The sequence below is a fragment of the Monodon monoceros genome, unplaced genomic scaffold, assembly GCF_005190385.1.
Source record: "Monodon monoceros isolate NGI ecotype Baffin Bay Population unplaced genomic scaffold, NGI_Narwhal_1 Super_Scaffold_16, whole genome shotgun sequence".
Classification (NCBI taxonomy): Eukaryota; Metazoa; Chordata; class Mammalia; order Artiodactyla; family Monodontidae; genus Monodon; species Monodon monoceros.
This window is the reverse complement of record NW_021703772.1, coordinates 18,356,602-18,376,713: the sequence shown is the minus strand read 5'-3', so window position 1 is coordinate 18,376,713 and position 20,112 is coordinate 18,356,602. Positions and strand designations below refer to the sequence as shown.

General features: G+C 60.1%; 1 protein-coding gene across 4 annotated transcripts; it reads right to left on the bottom strand.

Moving 5' to 3' along the window:
* Positions 1–890: 890 nt before the first annotated feature.
* OBSL1 (obscurin like 1) lies at positions 891–19,608 on the bottom strand. Of its 4 annotated transcripts, XM_029225745.1 has the most exons (20): positions 18,304–19,608; positions 16,492–16,761; positions 16,156–16,407; positions 15,688–15,990; positions 15,219–15,515; positions 13,688–13,960; positions 12,358–12,630; positions 11,444–11,716; positions 8,363–8,635; positions 7,307–7,582; positions 6,946–7,233; positions 6,474–6,749; positions 5,582–5,851; positions 5,172–5,444; positions 3,887–4,153; positions 2,915–3,027; positions 2,219–2,375; positions 1,880–2,041; positions 1,470–1,574; positions 891–1,168 (listed from the first exon to the last, which is right to left on the bottom strand). In XM_029225745.1, the coding sequence occupies exons 1-20, from the start codon at positions 19,313–19,315 to the stop codon at positions 891–893; spliced, it is 5,691 nt and encodes a 1,896-aa protein (XP_029081578.1). In that variant the 5' UTR covers positions 19,316–19,608. The 4 variants fall into 4 exon arrangements, 3 of the variants coding, with proteins under 3 accessions (XP_029081578.1, XP_029081576.1, XP_029081577.1); XR_003793996.1 differs by lacking the exon at positions 2,915–3,027 and having other exon boundaries at positions 936–1,168; XM_029225743.1 differs by lacking the exons at positions 891–1,168; positions 1,470–1,574; positions 1,880–2,041; positions 2,219–2,375; positions 2,915–3,027 and having other exon boundaries at positions 4,046–4,149; positions 18,304–19,607.
* Positions 19,609–20,112: the final 504 nt, after the last annotated feature.

Genomic DNA, 20,112 nt, shown 5'->3' with positions numbered 1-20,112 from the left:
CTCCAGGCAAGTTCTGTCCTCCCACGTCACACAGAGAGCCAGGAAAGGGGCTGTACCACTTTTATTGTCTCCCAACACCTCTGGTTCCCCTCCCTCCCCACCCCTTCCCAGGGTAAGGGCATGCGCCTTCCAAGCTGTCCGAGGGCACCCGCCTGGCCTGGTTCGGTCCTCCTAGCTACCTGCGGAGGAATGACTGCGAGTGGGGCTGGGGAGACAGTGGGCACCACACTCCTCTCCCCTGGCAGAGCCTGGGCACCCACACAGCAAGAGCTGGGCCCTCACCCTCTGAACCACCCTTTCTAGGCCTCTGTCAGGGCTGTCTGTGGGGGCAGGAAAGTGAGGGTGGCCAGTCAGAGGTGGGGAAAGGTAGGCACCTGAAGGGAACACAGGAGTTCAGGTGGAGAGGGGGGCACCTCCTAAGTGGAAGAGGAAAGAAATGGGACTAGCAGAAGCCCTCTGCCCAGGCGGAGTGCAGCTTGCTGAGATGGGCAGAAGCCAGCTGGGCAGAGAGCAGGAGAGGGTGAGGGACAGGCGGGGGGCACAGACCAGGGGCTGGTAGGTGGGAAGGAGAGGAACTTGGGTACAAATGGGGCATTCAGGAGAGACGAACATGGTCCAGAGGCAGGAGGGAGTAAGGAGAAGCTCGGACAGGAAGGGGTGTAGAAAGGTGGAAACAGAACCAAGTGGTTCCTGTTGAGAACACGGGACTCCCTCCTCTCCTCAGCCCTGGCTGTGATCTCCCACCTCCCCATTCCCCACCTCCAACACATCTCAGAACCAGCTTGCCGTCCCAAGTCTTGGAAAACCTGCAGGAGGTGTGTCTCAGCCCACCAGCTCCTAGGAGACCCCTGGCCAGCCGGCCTGCCTTTCTGACCTCTGCCCCGTCGGCTTTACTCACCCTCTACCAGCAGCCGTGTGTGGGCGCTGTCCTGGCCGGCCTGGCAGCAGTAGGTGCCCTGGTCCTCAGGTCGCACGTCATGGATGACCAGGCTGTGGGTGTGGCCATGACTGCGCAGCTCGTACTTGTCTCCCGGGCACAGCGCGACCCCCTCCCGCAACCAGCACACTTGGCCCCCCGAGCGGCACACAGTCACCTCCAGCACCGCCCGGCGGCCGACCAGAACTGTCTTCTCGCGAGGGGGGCGGCGGCATATCTGGAGAGGCAATGCTGGGGGTGGAGGATGAGGGCTTAATAGGGACACGCTGGGTCCCAGGAGGAGAGACGCATCTTCCCTCCCGCTGTGGCCTCCACTCCTGGTCTTAGACCTCTATGCCACCACCCTGTTTCTCTCTACCCTCAACCCAAAGTCTCCTGCTCCCCAGGAAATACACTGCTCTCTGTGATCCGCCCCCGGAGAGCCCCGGGAGGAAGGGGTGGGGAAGGTAGGGTTCCTCGGACCAGACGCCAGCTTGCCAGTTCCAGGGGTAGACAGTGTTCACTCCAGGTGGTCCATGCCCCAGTTGCTTACCCTCCACCTCCAGCTGAGCCACGGACTGGGCGGGTCCCGCCTGGAAGCGGACCTCACCAGTGTCCTCCGCGCGCAGCACGCTCAGCACCAGAATGTGTTTCTTCCCTGGGGGTGAAGGGGGCGCTAGCGAGGCCGGAGCCGCCTCTGGGGAGGGTTCGGGGATGAGGGTGGGGCCAGAGTAGGTCCCCGGGTCGGTTCGGACGCGGTAAATGTGCGCTGGGCGGGGCGCAATTGAGATGCCGAGGGGTAAGAGGGGAGGTCCAGGACCGAGGGCTCAGAGCTGGGGGCCAGGGAGAGATCGAGAGACTGCTCCTTGGGCCGTGGGGCGGGGCCCATTTGACCTGGAGGTGGGACTTATCCTGGTAGGGCGGAGCAGCGAGGGGCCAGAGCGGGTAGAAAGTCGGTCAGACCTTCCTGTCGGATGCGGACTCGGCCTCCGGGTCTCAGCGGGCGGCCTCCGAGCTCCCAGCTCCCGGTTGGCTCGACCTCCGACACGGTGCACTCGAACGTGGCTCCGTCGCCTTCGCGGGCGCGCACCGACAGAAGGTCGGAGAGGACAGACACCTTGCGCTCTGGGGCGGAGCCGGGGCCGTGAGGTGGGCGGGGCGGAACGGAGGGGGCGGTACCCTGCCCCGCCCCCGCCCCCCGCTCCCCTCCTTAGACGCCCCAGAGCAGGACTACGGGGCAAGTCCGGTCCGCAGACCCCGCACCCACAGCAGTGCCCCGCCCGGGCAGCGCCCGGTACCCACCGCGAACCACCAGGTGGACGGGCCCGGCTCGGGCCATCCCCACCACGCAGCTGTAGGTCCCGGCGTCCAAGGGACCGCAGCGCCGCAGCTGGAGAAGGCGGCGGGTGCCGAGGGCCTGGAGTCTGAGCCGAGGGCTGGGGGTGAGCGGTTGCCCGTCCTGGGGGCGGGAGTTGCAAAGGGTCGCGGTGAAAGCTCGTCTGGGCACAGACGGCCCCTGCCCTCCTCGTAGGCGGCCGCGCCCTCTGTTTATGCCAAGCGGTTTCGAGGCACGTTTATGCTGTGGAGCAGGGCCGTCCTGCGCCTTCCGGGACCTCGCCAGGAGTCTCACTGGGAAGGTGTCACCCTTTGGGGACGTTAGGGCTGAGAAGGGAGCCACGGGCGCGGGAAGCCTAGAGTCATGTACTGCTCATACCAGCCACGCGTGTGGATTCTGGACCAGGAAACCTGGATTCAAATATGGGCTCTACGTCTGCCCCTGGGCAATACTTCACCCCACGGCGCATCAGTCTCCTTATAGATAACATGGAGATAATAAGACCTGCCTCATAGGGCTGCTGTAAGGTTTAGAGGATTAAATGTAGAGTAAATCTTAGCACAGTGCCAGGCGCATGGCTCAATGAGTATTAGTTATTTCTGTTGGGGGTTGTTATTGATGTTATGATGCCGAGGTGGGCTGGGCTGGGGCTGGGCTCTGACCTTCTCCCAGGTGACATCAGCCAAGGCCTGGGAAAGTTCACACTCGAAAGTAGCTGTGTCACCCTCGGTCACTTCTAGGTCCTGTGGCCCCCGCACAATGGTCACTGGGGCCTCTGGGAGTGGGAGAAGGCAGATACATTGGGCACAAGGGGTCACTGGTGGGCACATTTAGACAAGGTGATCAACAGAGGCCACCAGTGAGTGGAGCGCATGCTGGGACAAAGTGGTCCAAAGGGGATGCTGGTCAGTGGGGGACACAGCGGTATCAGAGGGGTCAACAGGGTAGGAATGGCCTGCTGGGGGTTGGTCACATTTAAGGTGGTCAGTGGGGGGGACATGCTGGGGCTAGAGGGGCATAGTGGAAACTGGAGCAGAGATGCCAGTGGAGCTACCCATAGGCAAACGTGGTCAGTGGGGGCCACACTGGCTGGAATGGACAGGAGACACTGGCCAGTGGGGGACACCATGGGCTCACAGGAGCAATGGGGGAACCCTAGAGCAGATGTGGTCGGTGGGGAACAGACCAGGGCTGCAAACAAAAATGGGGGACACTGAAACAGAGTTGCCAATGGAGTCACCCTTTGGCATAGTCAGTGGATTGTTGGGACTTGGGTGGTGAGAGGGGCACACTCAGACAGGCAGAGGGGGCTGCAGCAGGCAGGCGTGGTCGGTGGGCTCACACTCAGAGTGGCCAGCAGGGCCATCGTCAGGCAGACAGACACCACACCGGCACAAGCACCTCACAGCAGCACAGTCAGTGGTCCATTGGGACGGGGGGCTTTGTGGAGACACACTCAGGCAGGGCACTCCCTGGGGCCACACATGGCCAAAGGGTCAGGGGAGTCAAACTCTGGCAGGGAGGTCAGTGAGGGCCACACTGGGACAGGGTCAGTGGGGGCCACACGGGTAGTGGGATCGGTAGAATCACACCCAGAGCGGTCAGCAGGCAGGCAGCGGCTCCAGAGGCCGCACCTCTCACAGTGAGTCTGGCTGCACAGCGCAGGGCATCCGCAGTAAAGGAGATGCAGCCCGAGTCGGCCAGTCCCAGGCCACTGAGTACCAGGCAGTGAGCGTGGCCCTCTGCGTGAATTTGGCACGTGGTCCCCGGCTGCAGCCGGACTCCACCCCGGGCCCACTCTCCGGTCACATCCTCCTGGGACAGCTCCAGCCGGAAGGTGGCGCTGCCCCCCTCGATGACGGTCACATCCTCCAGAGGCCGCAGCACCCTTAGCTGCCTTGCTAGTGGGAGGAGATGGGGGAAGAGGGAGGATGAGGGCTCCAAATCTGGGCGGGGCTTTCGGGCCCCCCTCCCCACCTCCCCCCCAGCTCGCCCGCCACACACACCTTGGCTCTGCCGGCACCACCCCTAACACCCAACCTTGTAAGGCCTTATAGAACTAAGTTCAGAGCCAGGGTGCAGGAAGAAGGGAGCAGAACCATTCAGACTTGGGTGGAGAGAGGGGCTTACTAGGGTTAGGAGAGGAGATACATGAAGGGGGTGATGTGTGGTTAGGGGGGTGAGGAGTTTGGGTGAGGGGTGCTGTGACACTGGAAGAAGTACAGAATTTGAAGTCAGACACACCAGGACTGGACCCTGCCACATAGTTTGTGTGCTGTGTAACCTCTGGCAAATTGCTTGACCTCTCTGGGCCTCAGTTTCTCCAGCTATACAAGGTAAATAGCATTGAGACATGGGTTTATTGTGATTAAATGAATGAAATAAATTAGAAGAGTATACACATCACCAACAACCATTTACCAAGCTCTCTGTGGGTATTTCTCATATTATCCCAATCAATGTTCCCAAAGACCCTTTTTAAAGAAAACTTGGCTCAGAGAGGTTAAGTAATTTGCATGAGGTCACACAGTTAATAGAGGGCTCCATCTTGGGGGTGTGGGTGCCATTTGCCACCCATCCCTACTTCTCAGCTGGGCCCATGTATCCTGGGGCAGGTGACTGAAGGATAAACACAGCAAGTCTTTCTGGAGTATAATATTTACGTTTATAGCAAAGCCAACTTGGACATACGAAATGGAATGCAAAATCCACATGGACTTCTAAGGTAAATAGAAAACATTAGAAAAAGAAGAGTTTTGCTTTGGGCAGGCTGCTTCAGGTCACACTCCTGGGGGTCAGCCAGGGCTGACTTGCCTTGTGGCGAGGGGCACTTTGGTGGGGGTCTGAGGGGCCTTGGGCCAGCCAGGAGAGACTGTGCCACGGGGCGGGCGATGTGTTAGGAGAGGACGGGGCACTCACGCTTCACGCTGAGCCTGGCCAGGGTGCGATCGTGGTGGCTCTCGCAGCCGTAGGTGCCCTGGTCGGCTAGTACGACGCCGTGGATGAAGAGGCGGTAGACGTGGCCATCCTGGGCCGTGGACAGGCGGGAGTCGGGTGGTAGGGGTGCCCCACCTCGCACCCAGCGCACGGCCCCTGCCGCACCCACTCGGCCTGTCTCTACTTCGAGGCACACGTCCTGGCCTTCCTCTGCCCGCACGTCCTGCAGCCGCCGCAGGAACAGCAGCTCCGTCTCTGGGGAGAAAGAGAGGGGGCCGTGGAGCCTGGTGGGCTGACCCCCTGCTCCCTCTCAGGGATCTGTCCCCTGTCATGGCCGGGGCTGGGAGAATAGGTTCAGGAACAAGACTACTGTGTCTCCATCAGGACCAAACCTCGAACGTGGAGCCGGGCACTTGTGGATGTGCCCCCTGCTTGGGCAGTCACGGTCCCCGCGTCCTCGAGCTGGCAGCCTCGCACGGTCAATATGCGGCTTGACCCATTCTGGGCCATCTCTAGCTGGGGCCCTGGGGTGACAATGGCCCCATTGTGCAGCCAAGTGATGTCGGCGTCCGGTGGGGAGACTTCACACCGGAACGTGGCATCATCACCCTCGTGGACAGCGAGTGGTGTCAGCTCCGAGACCAGCTTCACTGGCGGTGGTTCTGGGGGGTGGGGTCAGGCAGTGAGGTAGGCTGGGTCTTTCCGCCTCCCTCCTCCTCATCCCCTTTGCATCCCCTCACCTCCAGTAACAGGCCCTCATCCTCCAGTTATTGAACAGAACCTTCCTGAGGACCTACTGTGTGTCAGCCATGAGGTGTTTCAAAGGACAAGACGTCAACGCCCTGCTACTCCTAGCCACCTCCGCCCAATGCTGGCCTGGCACCCACCTCTCTGACTCCCTAGTAATAGTAGGTCATTTACTATGGACCCAATTTATCTCATTTAACTGTCACAACAGCCCTATAGGACAAGCATTATCCCTCCACTTTGGAGCTGGGGCTCAGAGAGTTTAAGTAAGTTGCCAGTGTCACACAACTACTGGGAAGCAGAATCCAGATTGGAAACTGGTGTGGGTGGCACTGACTCCAGAGCCCTGCTTTTAACCACTGGTCCGTGCCCCTCCTATTATTTGAGGGTTCCTGGAAAAGGGAGCCCTGAGCCCTCATCCCAGGAATAGTCACGCATGCATGGGTTGGAGCCAGAGGCAGAGAGGTGGGGTCGGGGCGCGGGGGCCCAGAGTGGTTCGGGCGTGTGGCCCTTGGGGCGTGAGTGGTGCACTGTTACCTTCCACGCTGACGAGGAAGATGCGGCTGTCCTGGGGCGTGTCACACAGGTACTCCCCGGCGTCCCTGCTCCGGGCCCTCTGCACCCGCAGCACCTGCCTCGCCCCGTCCTGCTCCAGCTGCACCCGCCCCTGGCTTGCCAGGCGCTCCCCGTCCTTGTACCAGCGCACAGGGCCTCCCGGCCCGGAGAGGTGCACCACCAGCTCCAGGTCCCCGCCTGGGGTGCTGCGAACCCTTGTCTGGGCTGCCTCGGGGTCCACCACCCGCACGGGGGGCTCTGTGGGCTCAGAGCCGGAGGTCACCAGGAGGGAGGGAGGGAGTGGCTCGTGGGCTGGGAGGAGGGCAGTGGGAGGCAAGACAGGGAAAGGGACCGAAAGCAGTGGGGCAGGGGGTGGGCCAGGTGTGCTAGAGAAGGGGGAGACTCATGGGTTTCGGGGTGCGACTCTCAGGCTTCCTGCCCGGGCTATACTCACCAGCCACTTGGACGGTGAAGCTGAGGCTGGGCGCCCCCGGGGCTGCCCCTGCCTGGCAGGTGTAGAGGCCTGCGTGGACCGGGTCTGCAGCCCGGATGCAGAGGATACGGCGGGGGCCCTCGGCTTGGAGCTCCAGGCCCTCACCCTCCTGCACCGGCCTCCCGTTGTGGCTCCAGAAGACGAGGGCGCCAGCCCGGGACAGTTCACAGCTCAGCACCAGCGGCTCCCCGGGGGCCACGCAGAGCGGGCTGGGGGCTGCCTCTGGGGCAAGGAACTGGACTGGGGGCTCTGGACAGAGAGGAGAGGTATCAGCTCGGTGATGCTCCCACCTCCCGCACCTTGGCTGGCCGGGAGCACCCACCAGCCAGGCTGACGTTGAAGGTGACGGCTTCATCACGAGTCTCACACACATACTCCCCGGCATCCTCAGGCTGGGCGTGGGGCAGGGTCAGGGTGCGAGTGGGCCCCTTGGCACCCAGCTGCAGGGCATCTGATGCTTCCACCTCCAGCCCATCCTTGTACCAGCGCACCTGGGACCCAGCCGGGGCCACCTCGCAGCGCAGCTCCACGCGCCCTGGAACCCCGAACTGCAGGTCCAGGGAGCGGGCCGCCGGATGCAAAATCCTCTCTGGAGTGGCTGGTGGGTGGATAGAGAGAGGGGAGAGTGGGCTCGGCCAGCAGGCCTCTACCTGCCTCCCCACTAGATCCTCAGCCCTTTGCAGTGCAGCTCTTGGGAACGGTGCCACCTACAATCCGTGGGCACTCACCGTGTGCCAGGTGTGTGCTAAGCGCACTGCAGCTCTTTGCTGAGCTACTCCTGACATTCCCTATTGTTGGCTTCACTTTACAGATGAGGACCTGAAGCCTCTTTATAGAGAACTGACTTGCTCTAGGTCACACGGGAAAAAAAGAGGTAGACCCACACTCACAGCCACATCTATCTGACCCCAATGCACATCCCTCCCTACCCCACCCGCACTTCCTATCCCCTTTGCCTGCTCTGCCTCCGATCACCACCCGAAAACCCGTCTATTTTCCTTATTTGCTGTCTGTCCACTCTCACGAGAAGGCAAGCTCCACAAAGACAGGTTTTCTCTCCTTGGCTCACTGCTGTATCCCTCAGCCTTCAGAACAGTGCTGAGCACATCAGCATTTGTTGAGTAAGTGAATGAATAAGTGCTCCTGGTTGCTGGGCTCTCTCCACCAGGTCTCTGGTCATTGTCCTGGTATGATCTGGGCAAGTCAGAGATCTCTAATGGCCGAGAATGAGGAGGCTGGGGGAGGGGGAAGGCTGGACAAGGGGAGAGCCGTGTGCAGCAGTCAGGGATCCTGAAGGTGCAAGAACTGGGAGGGTTGGGTGTCTGTCCCTCAGCCTCCTGCCTCTTTTCCTCCCCAGGGTGTCCCAGAGACTGCCCACCTGTGACGGTGACAGTGAAGAAGGCTGAGTCGTCTCCAGCGTCGCACACGAACTCGCCCCCGTCCTCGGGCTGGGCAGCAGGCAGCACCAGGCGGCGGCGGGGCCCATCACTCTCCAGCACCAGGGCCTCACTCTCCTCCACCTCCAGCCCGTCCTTGTACCAGCGCACGGGGGCGTCCTCCCGCGACAGCTCACACATCAGCACCACACACTCCAAGCTCACGGCGACCAAGGTCACCTCGTCCCGGGGGTATATGATGCGCACCGGGGGTTCTGTAGAGTGGGGACAACCACAGCCTGTCACAAACTCACCGTCAGTCTCCCTGGCGCCATCTGGCAGCATGAAGTCCCGGTCACCCACAATCGTAAGAGTAATAAGGATAATAATAGGTCCGAAATCTGTTCTCTGAAATCCCTGGGGCCAGAAGTGCTACAGAATCCACAATGCTTCCGATTCCAGAAATGGTGCGTTCATCATACATCACCTACCGCCCTCAGCCCCCACTGTGGTCCCCCCATAATCAATCACATTAACATTTCTGCAGTGTAACATATAGATTCACCCTAAGCAGGCTACTTAAAAAGTACAAATAGCTTCACAGAGTTAAGTTCAGATTTTACTGAAATGACTTTTAATACCAAACTTACAAAAAGCCTTTTGATTTTGAGCAGTTTTTTTTTTTTAATTTCAGAACTGTGGATAAGGGATGGTTGGATTTGTAATAGCAAGTACTTATATACAGCTTGCTAGAGTTCCAGGAACAGTCATAAGCACTTTACACCCTCGTAGCAATCCTAAGGAGTAGGTATTATTTTATACCCATTTCCCAGATGAGGCAACTGAGACATGGTGTGATTAAGCAACTTCCTTATGGTCATAGCTGGCTATACCTACTCGAGGGCAGGAGGAAGAACTACCATCTGATAAAGGGAGGGTCAGACTCTGCAAGCAGTGGTAAGGACTCCAAGCCAAGGCTTGCAGGAAACTCAGTAATGAATTTTGCATCTGTGCATGAGTTGTCAACACCTAAGATTTCCCCAGGGATATTAAACGCTGTTTCTAGGAGTTCATCCCCAGCTGCTCTGGAGTGGTCAGTCTTTCACAGAAAGGAGCCATGGCAATATTAGTGGTGACCGGTGCACTGAGCCTGGGCCTGCCCGTGCTTTCACGTACCTTGGAGGTCTCCCAGAATCAAGTCTCCAGGACACTTTCGTGTTCCTTTAGCATTTGGCCCCCTTGTGGCTGGGCTGGGGAACTGCTAGCTTCCTGGTCTAGGTCTTTGCAGAGGCGTGTAAGGGCAGATGTGCCCACCAGTGCACACTGAGCCCTTGCCTCCGCCTCCTCCCTAACTGGGCTTATTCTAAGAGTCTACAGGATGCAGGCTGGTTCTCTGAGGCCCAGCACCACCAGTAGATTGCAGAGTGCGGCTGCCTGAGTAGTGGGGGAGGTGATGGAGGCAGTGGAGTGAGAATGGGGTGCAGCCATGGGGCTGGGGTGCCTGCACAGCTGTGGCCCACAGCTTGGCATCAGACTTGATTCTCCTGGTCCACACAAGGTGTGTTGTGTGAGCCCCTCACGAAGAATCTGGTGTTTTGCAGGGAGGCCAGTTATGAGCTGGAATGTGTGTGTCTGCGGCCATTATGTCTGGCCAGGGGTTGGGGCGGGAGAGGTTGAAGGGATTCACTGCGGGACAGAATATGTGCAGAAAGGCCTCTTCGGCTTTGTGACTTGTGTGCTTCTGGGGTGCAGGGAGTCGGGGGGCCCTAAGTAGCTCAAGCCTAGGCGGAAGCATTGTTCCTAGGGCAGGGCAGGGACAGGGCAGGGTAACGAGATGATGCCAGCATCAGGATGGTCGCTCCAGTGCAGCCAGTGGGTTCTTCTGTGCCGCCCAGAGCTGCCTAGGTCCCACCCTCCCCATCCCCCTCACACACGCTGGGATTGGCGCTGTGGGCTGCAGTCCCAACGTTTCTGGCACTGAACCGTCACTTCCAGAGTCATCTTGTGCTTTCCCGATTTGAACTTTCTCCCCCCACCTTCAGCCCAAACCCTGACCCCCACTTAGCTAACTCAGCCGCTGCTCCAAATGGCCACTTTGAAGGCACTTCCTGCCTGCCAACCAGGTCAGCAGCCCCCAGCTTTGGGTACCCACTGTACCCTATCACGACACCCGGCAACCCTCACTCTGAGACCCTCTAATGTGCCCGGCTCTCCTGCCAGTTTGTGCACTCCCGGAGGGACGTGCGCGCGTGCGTCTGTGAGCTGCTGAGTGGCCGTCCGGAGCCCACCCCGGGTGGCACGGCGACCGACTTTCCCCGAGGCCCTCCCTGACCTCCTGCTCTCTTGAGACCTCACCCCTCACAGCACTTGTCACGAGGTGTCGCTGTACATTTATTTGCGTGTTTATTGGTTAAACACAGGGGTCGCAAACTCAAATGCCCACGGGGGCCAGGTAAGGTAAGGTCAGTGGCTGAAGTGGTCTGGGGGGAGCAAAAAGGAACAGCGGGTAGGGTGGGACAGAGGAATGTGGGCCCCGTGTTACAGGGGCAGCTGCTACTCAGCGCCAGCTGTTCGTCGCCAAGGGGGGAAGCGGGACCAGAGGCGCCGGGTCTTCGGCTTTTTCAAGAGGACGCATAACTCCGGGTTGTTATTTGAACTGTCCTGACTTTGGTAAGACTCTGCAGGCCAAACAAAACATATCTGTGGGCTGTATGGGGCCCTAGGGACTGCCCGTTTGCGACCCCTGGTTAACGGCTGCCTCCCCAGCTCTCTGGCAGCTGGGAGAAGGGACCACGTCTGCAATACGCACCAGTGACCTGCAGCACCTGGCCCAGTACCTGACACATAGAAAGTGCTCAGTAAACGAGCCGGTGGAGGATAGCTATTCCTGGCCTTGGGCGCCGGGGAGGAGCCTGCTTATTCGAACACAGACCCTGGGGTCTTCCGGGCAGGGCCCCCCGGTCCATGCACCTGCAGCCCCCCTCCCCCCTCCCCCACATGCTAGCTAGGGGCTATGTGGCCAGCTCCCGCAAGGGCTCAGGACTGTCCTCTGGTGACTGCAGGCAGCTGGGGTGGGCCCACACCTGTGACAGTGACGGTGAAAGAGGCAGACTCGTCATCGATTTCACACAAGTACTCGCCCGAGTCCTCCAGCTGGACGGCGGGCAGCACCAGGCGGCGGACGGCATCCTCCTTCTGCAGGAGCAGTGCGGGACTCTCCACCACCTCTTCGCCATCCTTGGTCCAGCGCACCTCGGCCCAGGGCCGGCAGAGCTCGCAGGTCAGCACCACACGCTCCAGGCGCACGGCTGCCACATACACCTTGCCGCTGGGGTACACGATCCACGAGGAGACATCTGGAGGACAGGGACAGCTGTGGCCAGGCGTCAGGGGCTGGGGCCGAGGTGCCTGGCTGCCCCACCTGATCCACGCCTGTTCCCTACTCCTGGAAAGTGGGCTGTGTGTTGAAGAAGAGGGTCTTCCCTCGGACCATGGCTCACAGCTGCTCGGACAGTCAGTCACAGTTGGGGCACGGTGGCACAGTGGGGACTGTGGTGCCAGCCTCGGCTGTAGAAACTCTTTACATTCTCTGGGTTGGGACAGGGACAATACGAAGGGTAGGACTGGGGAGAGGAGGGTTGGGTGCCCAGATGGAGCTGGGGTCTCCTGCAGGCCTCAGACCTTCTGACCCCTCTAGTGCCTGGGCACACCCACCCTAGACCCTGCCCTGTGGCAGCACTGCCACCCCTAAAGCTCCCCTTGGAGGATCTTCAGAACAGAGAAGGCAGGCTTTCCTTTGACTGATGTAGCTGTGACTGGTGTGTTTATGACAGTGCTTTTTCTGCGGGTGACTGAACCTCAGGGTGCAGAGCATGGTTTGGGGAGAAAGCTAGGGGAAGGGAAGCAGGGGCTGGGAACAGTGGCCCAGGAGTGTACCAGCTGCCCAGGCAGGGGCAGGGCACACCGTCCCCCTCCTGTGGACTGCCTGGAGCCCCACCTGTGATGGTCACGGTGAAGTAGGCGCGCTCGTCCCCAGCGACGCACTGGAACTCGCCCCCATCTGGAGGCTGGGCGGCGGGCAGCACCAGGCGGTGATGGGGCCCCTCGTTCTCCAGCACCACGAAGTCGCTCTCTTCTACCTCCTGCCCGTCCTTATACCAGTGCACGGGGGCGTCCTCCCGGTCCACCTCACAGGTCAGCATGACGCACTCGGAGGTTATGGCGTGCACAAACACGTGCTCCCGGGGATCCAGGATGTGCACCGGGGGCTCTGGGGGGAGCAAAGATGGGGTCACACAGACACCCCAAAACAGGAGACATGAGTGCACACTGGCTGCTTGGCTGGGGTGGGGTGCTCTGGGGCAATGACACGGACGACTGAGGGCGTGGCGGGTGAGGTGTGACAGATCACATGGCACTGGAGGGCTCTGTGAATTCCCAGAGGATCAGAGGGGGTTGGCTAGGGACACAGAGGGCTTTGTCTAGGCTGAGAGGAGGTCACATCAGGGCCGTACTTGCTGCTTTTTCAAGGAAGCCCCCGGAGGGCTGATCGCAGGACGGGGAAGAGATGGGAACAATTTAGTGGTGATACCGTGGGGCAGCGCTCCCTATCACTGGTACATTCAGGCAGGGGCCAGAGGACCTTCTGGCAATGGGGCCACTCAAAGTGAGAAGATGGAGCTGGATCAGTGGTTCCTGAGTTGTTCTCCCAGAGTGGATCTCCAGGCTCTGTCCTGGATATTCTGGCTCTGGAGGCCTGGGGGAGCCTATGCACTTATGGCTTCCAGGGTGGTTCCGAAGCAGCCAGACATGTACTGGCTTCTGAGAGCCTCTGGACCACTGCACCTAAAACTTCCTTTTGACCCTGGCCGCCTGGGGCAGTGGGATAGGCAGTCCTGGGTGTGAACCCAGCTAGGGTATTTGCTGCCGTGTGATCGTGAGCAAGTTGCATAACCTCTCTAAACCTCAGCTGCTTCATCTGTGAATGGAGATATACTGCCCCTCACACAGACGTGAGCACTGAATGCAAGTGTACATCTGAAGTATACAGCATAGGAACTGGCTAGTAGGTGCCTAACAAATGTTAGCTCCCACCTCCCTTCCCTTAATTGAATTGAGGCCCCCCCACTTTCCCACCAGCAAAGGCTACATGGGGGCCAAGTGTGCTAGAGGGTGGTGCATGGGCAGTGTGATCTGCAAACATGTCCCCTTGCCCTCTAGGGCCCTTCGGAAGGGACCCCCAAGCAGGCAGACCAGGGGGGCAGGGTTCAAACAGCCCCCAGGGTCAGCCTCAGCTTGGGGGAGCCCAGGCCGCCACGGTCCCTGACCTTGGACGGAGACGCTGAAGAAGGCTGAGACCCCTTCCGTTCTGCACTCAAACTCGCCACTGTCCTGGACCTGGGCCTCAGGCATGATCAGGCGGTGTTTGCGCCCATCCATCTTCACCACCAGCGACTCGCTCCCCTCCACCTTCTGCCCGTCCTTGTACCAGCTCGCTGGGAAGTCCACCCGGGAGAGCTCACAGGTCAGTACCACCCGCTCCGAGGTTGTGAAGGTCAACGACACCTTGTCCTGGGGGCTCAGGATGTGCACCGGGCTCTCTGCTTGGGGAGAGGTGTGGTCATGTGCGGCACCCTAGTTGTGCTCTGCTACCCCAATAAACACCCCACTCCAGGGTATGTGCTCAGGGTAGGGGGGTGGGCACATCAGGCTGGATGATTGCCATCGATGCATTTGCTGGTTTTAAAAATTAGTTTTGGGCTGGGACTTCCCTGGTGGTCCAGTGGTTAAGACTCCATGCTCCCAATGCAGGGATCACGGGTTCAGTCCCTGGTCGGGGAACTAAAATCCCGCATGCCACATGGCGCAGACAAAAAAAAGAAAAAAAAAAAAGTTTTAGGCTTACACACCAACTCTTAAGAGCAGTGGCTTTAGTGTGCATAAGAATTCCCAGGGAGCCTGCTGGAAATGCAGGTTCTTAGGCTCCTCCCCCAAGCGTGCAGGGCCCCGGGAATCTGCATTATAGACCAGCCTCCAGATGACTCTGATGTTGGTGAACCTGGGTTGCATTTTAGAAACGCTGCTCTGGTTGCTGGTTATTTCTCACTTTGTCCTCCTCCTGGGATGCTGGCAGCTAACCACCTCAAGGCCCTGCACTTGGGCACTGAGGAATTCCTTGATTGGCCATACAAACTCCAGCAGTGGTGCAACGGCATATGCCAGCATGGTCCCCGCACTTTCAGACCCCCACCAAGATCTGTCGTCCTCGGGGAGGCCTCGTTCCCTCTCCTTCCCTCTTTCCCCAGAGTGTGATTCTGAAGCCAGACCGCCTGGGTTCATAATCCAGCACCAGCACTCGTTAGCTTTGTGACTTTGGGCAAGTCACTGAACTTCTCTGTGCCTCAGTCTCCCCCTTTGTATAAACGGGATGACAAAAGAACCCATCCTGTAGGGCTGTTGAGAGGACTGTGCTAATTAACATATATAAAGCGACGTAGGATTGTGCCTGGCACACAGAAAGTTGCTCCGATAGCGTCAGCCGTTACGCGATAGGGCAGCAAGCAGTCAGGGACCCGGAGCCGAGCTCTGTGTCTCTGAGATGGCACACATGACAGAACCCTGCACAAAGTGCCCCAGAGAATTTCGCTATGATACTGGATAACCAGGGGTCCCCCATACGTTGCGCATGAGTTGAAACTGAACTTCGGGATCACTGAGCCCTCTGAGCTAGCTCACCATGGATGCCCCTTACTCTCCTGGCCCAGGTGTGAGAAGCAGCAATAGCATTTGCCTCATTTTGCTAATGGGACTTCTGTGTCTTGACCCTATCTGCCCACCCTGGTCCCCACCTGCACGAACCTTGGATGGTGAGGGCAGCCGAGTCCTGCACACCTGGGCAGCTGAAGCCAACCAGGGCCCCGCTGTCCTGGTGCCTGACAGCTTGCAGGATGAGTCTGTGCTGCAGGCCCTTCTGCTCCATCCGGTACCGCAGGGCCCCAGGCTCTACCTGGCCCTCTGGCTCATTACTCTTGAGCTCTTCCCCATTAAGGAACCAGGTGCCCTGGATGATGGTGGAGAGATCGAGGGAGAAGACGGCATCTTCCCCGTCATATACCTGCACGTCGTCCAGACCGGCCACCAGGCGAGCTGTGGGCACTGAGATGGGACAGAGTTCGGCCATCAGAACCAGGGGGCAGAGGGCAGAGACTGGCAGGTAGAAGGCATATAACAGGACAGGGACTGAGGGCCAGGGAAGGGAGGAAGGTGATGGGGAGGGTGTGACTTGGGGTGCAGCGGTTGTCAGCCTGGGCTGGCGGGACCGACTCACCGAGGTGAGCAGACCCATGGAACACGACATGGGAGCTGCGGCCGTGTTCGCTGACGGTGCAGACGCGGAAGCGGTAGTCACCCTCGGAGGGCACACAGTCTCCCGGCACCTCCACGGCCCCAGCTTTCTCAATGCTGAAGCACTGGATCCAGTCTTCTGAGCCCACCTCCTGCCGTTCCAGCCGGTAGATGAAGGGGGTCTCGGGAGCTGGCTCGGGAGGCTTCCAGGTCAGCAGGACCGTGTTCTTGTGGCCCTTGAACATTTCTGCCAACACTGGGGGTCCCGGGGGATTGTGCTTGACGCCTGAGACAAAGGCAGGGTTTGCGTCCGAGCCCTGTGCCAGCCTCCCACAGCCCTCTGACCTTAAGTCCACTTTGCCAACCCAGACTGTGGCATCTGATCACCTTCCAGCCCTGACCCTCCTGTCCAGCCCTTGAGGAGGCTGCCTAGGGATTTTCAGGCCCTCACATTTGACTCTGAGCAGAGTGGTGGTACGGGAGTTGCCCAGGCTGAAGGTGACCTCGCCAGCATCTTCTCGGGTGACCCCTGGCAGGACCAGGGCATGCATGTGGCCGGAGCTGCTCTGGCAGGTGGCCGGCAGGTCCTCCCCATCTCGACTCCAGCGCCCTTCCACCCCAGCCTCGCGGGTCTCCACCAGCAGCACCGCGTTCTCTCCCTCAAAAACATCGAGCTTCCGGGGCAGCCGCTTCAGGATGGGCCCTGAGACACGGATGGGAGTCCGTCAGCCGGGGGTCTGGGCGTCTGCCTGCCTCGGTCTCGGCCTCCTCCCACTGGCCAGCCGACCTTTGACTGTCACGTTGGCCACGGTGCGCACCCGGCCGCGCATCTCGCACAGGTAAACTCCGTCGTCATCTGCCTTCAGCCTGTGGATGATGAGGCGCCGGACCGTGCCCTCCTCGATCTGCTCGTACTTGCGGCAGGGCAGCAGCCGCTGGTCCTCGCGGAACCAGGCCGTGGGGATGCGGGAGTTGGGGACTTTACACTCCAGCACCACAATCCCATGCTCCCGGCCCTCCACGTCCTGCAGGGGCCTCATGAAGCGGAGGCGAGGCTCTGTGAAGAAGGGAGAGACCAGAGAAGGCTCTGGAGAGGGCCCGACCAGGAGAAAGACTCTCCTCCCATCACCTACTGCCTAAACCCACGTTAGCTCCGGCCATTTGCTCTTCTCCCAGAGCCAGCAGGCACTGTGGAATCAGAGAAACCCCCAGAAGGGAAGCCAGGGGACCCATATTCTCATCTGACCCGGACACTCGCTAGCCACATCACCTTGACCAAGGCCATTTTCATGATCCTGGGTCTCAGTTTCTTTCCTCGTAAAGTGGAGAAAGGGATGGAAGGGCTTGGACCACATCAGTGATTTTCAGATTGTTCCCTGGGGCCCTTCACAGGCACCACACACAATTCTGCAAAGGTCTGAGTTGAATTTCATTTTGAAAGTACTTTAACCGCTTTCAAAACTGCATTTAACAAAAAGAAAGCACGATGATGGAAACGGCCAGTGGGTTCACTTGGGCTGCTGGGGAAGCATGTCTGTCTTGTCATGCGGCTCTGGGAAGCTGTGCCATCATGTTGGGCTTTTCTCTCCTCAGGGGGTTAGAGTTCAGCCCTGCCCGGCCAGTTTGTGTACATCAAACTGTACCCAAGAGGCCACCACTGTGGCACAGGTGCCACACGCTTCACTGCGTGCCAGGCAGGGCTCAGGAGATTTGCCAACTCTTTTTCCTCTGAGGGAACAAGTTGGGTAATAACTAGTGAGGGTATAATGTCATGAGTTGTGATGAACTCCTATTACGGAGAGCTTTAACTTCCAGTGTGAGTTTGGGGTGTTTTCCCTCCCTGAATTTTCTATTTATGAGCAATGTAAGCAGTTATTAAATACTGTTGGGGACTCAACTTTGATATATAAATTTCCTCTCCTTCACCTTCTTCTTCTTGCAAACCTGAGAGCAGTCTAATGAGAGAATAGTCAAAAATTGCGGGGCATTTTTTTTTTCTCCCTTTGGTGCGAATCAGGAGTTTCTCAATGTGACACCTGCAACCAGGCCTTCCCCATAGGGCTCACAGACTAGACCCAGTTATGTGTGGTTAAAATGTGTATATTCAATAAAATAGACCCCTTGTTCTCACTGACTGACTTTATAAGTACATGTTATAAATTTGGATTTAGAAGTTTACACCCACAAAATGATCCTTTTATCTGTCTTATTTATTGGGGCCCCAGATGGGATTTCCATCCGGGGACAGGTTGGTGAAATAACAAAGAGGTTGAAAAACAATGAACTACAGGAGTTGTAGGTCCCTCTGGGTCTGTACATGAATCATTCCTTAAAGCCCTTTATCTAAGAGTGGTTTTCCACCATCTGCCTCAGAATCATTTGGGGAGCTTGCTAAGAAGTTCCTGGAGTAGGTACCCTGCAGACCTACTAAATCCGAATCCCTGGGGGTTGCGAGGTGGGCGGGAAATGGCATTTTAATACTTAGCCTCCCTTACCCCTCACCGTCTTCTGGACACTGAGTGGGGCTGGAGTTAGGAGGGTCTGGGAGGGCGCTGGAGGCCCCTCCCAGGGCCCCGGCCGCCCGGGGGCGCCGCGGTACCTTTGACATGCAGCTGCACGGCACTGAGGGTCTGGCCCGCCGAGTTGCGCGCGGCACACACGTAGAGCCCGCGATCCTTGGCCTGGCAGTAGAGCACCTTGAGCACGAAGCCGCCATCGCGGTCGCGGTACATGAGGCGGCGGCGGTCAGGGAGCAGCGGGTGGCCCTCCCAGTGCCATTCGATCTCGGGCTCGGGCTTGCCCATCACGTAGCAGCGGAACTTGGCGTGCTTGCCCTCGTTCACCCAGAAGGTCTTGGGCGCGCACTTGAGCGGTTCCACCACGGGGTTGGGGGCCTCGTCCGGGTCCTCGGGCGGGCTCTCGGGGGGCTGCTGCACTTGCAGCAGCGCGCCGGCCCGCGCGTGGCCGTGCGCGTTGCGGGCGTGGCACACGTAGACGCCGGAGTCGGGCAGCCGTGCCGCCAGGATGCGTAGCGCCAGGCTCGCGCCCGGGCGGCCCTCGGCGCGGCCAGGTTCGAGGGAGAAGTGGCTACTGTCCCACACTTCGTCCAGCGCCATCCCGTCCTTCTCCCAGTACAGCGTTGGCGCGGGGAGGCCCCCCACCTGGCACTCCAGCACCACCTCCGCCCCCCGCAGCACCCACTGGGACCGGGGCCCCGTCAGGAACACCGGGGCGCCCTCCCCGGCCCCGGGCGGCGGCCGCGGGCGTTCGGCAGGCTGGGGCTCGCGCTCGGGGGCCGGCGGCTCCAGCACGGTGACGGCGGCCGCCGCGTAGGCCTCTCCGGCCGCATTGCGGGCGCGGCACACGTAGACCCCCGCGTCGGTGGGCAGCGCGCCGCTCAGCAGCAGGCCGTGCTCGGCGCCGTCCGCCGGGAAGCTCAGGCGCTCCGAGGCCGCCAGCTGCTGCCCGCCCTTCTCCCACACGACAATGGGCGGCGGCTCCCCCAGCACCACGCACTTGAGCTCGGCCTCGGCGCCACTTACCACCCGCACGGGCCGCGGGAAGCGCAGGAAGCACGGGGGGCTCCCCTGGTCCCCCGAGCCCGCCTTCATCGCGGCGGCGCGGGGGAAGGCCGAGAGCGGCGGCGGGAGCCCGGGAGGCGGGGCGTGTTTGGGGACCGGGCGCCGGGACCCGCGGAGCTTTCCCCTGGCCGCCCGCTCCCGGTTCCCCTCCTTACCCTCGGCCCGGAGCTGCAGCTCTGGCGGCGGCGGTTCCCGGGCCGGGGCCCAGGGCTCAGGGGGCAGTCCTTCCTGTTTGCCTCCCCAGAGAGGGGCCCCTCAGACTCCCCTGCCTGCGGCCTGACTTCCTGCTCCGGAGAGCCAAGTCTTCCCAGCCCCCTCCCACAGCCAGGGCCTCTTTCCCCTCCTCCCTCCCACCTCCAGCCGCCAGGTCCCCAGCCGCCCGCCAGGCTTGGGCCTGAGTGGCAGAGGCGCCTGCAGCTGCCAATCCCCAAAATATTCTCTGATGACACAGCTGGAGGACGAGAGCCCAGACTGGCTCCTCCAGGCCAAGTTTAGAGCAGGCGGGACCACCTGGCCCCTGCCCTAGCCCCAGTTCCAGCCCCCGCCCCAGCCCTTCCCCCCAGGACTGGCCCAGCAGCTACGTGGTTGAAAGGGGCCCCAGAAGCTCTGAGGGGCTGGCGCGCTCTGTCTCCCTGACAAGGAACGCCTTTAGGAGCTGGCAGACCCCAGCTTCCAGGCTCCTGTCCCACCTGGTGTCACCTCTGCGCTGGGTGCTGGGTTGTGACTCACTCTGTGTGTGTGTGTGTGTGTGTGTGTGTGTGTAGCGGGGAGGGGTTGTACGTGTGGGTCAGGTCACTTGGGGTGAAAGCCCTCGCCAGCCCCTCCCC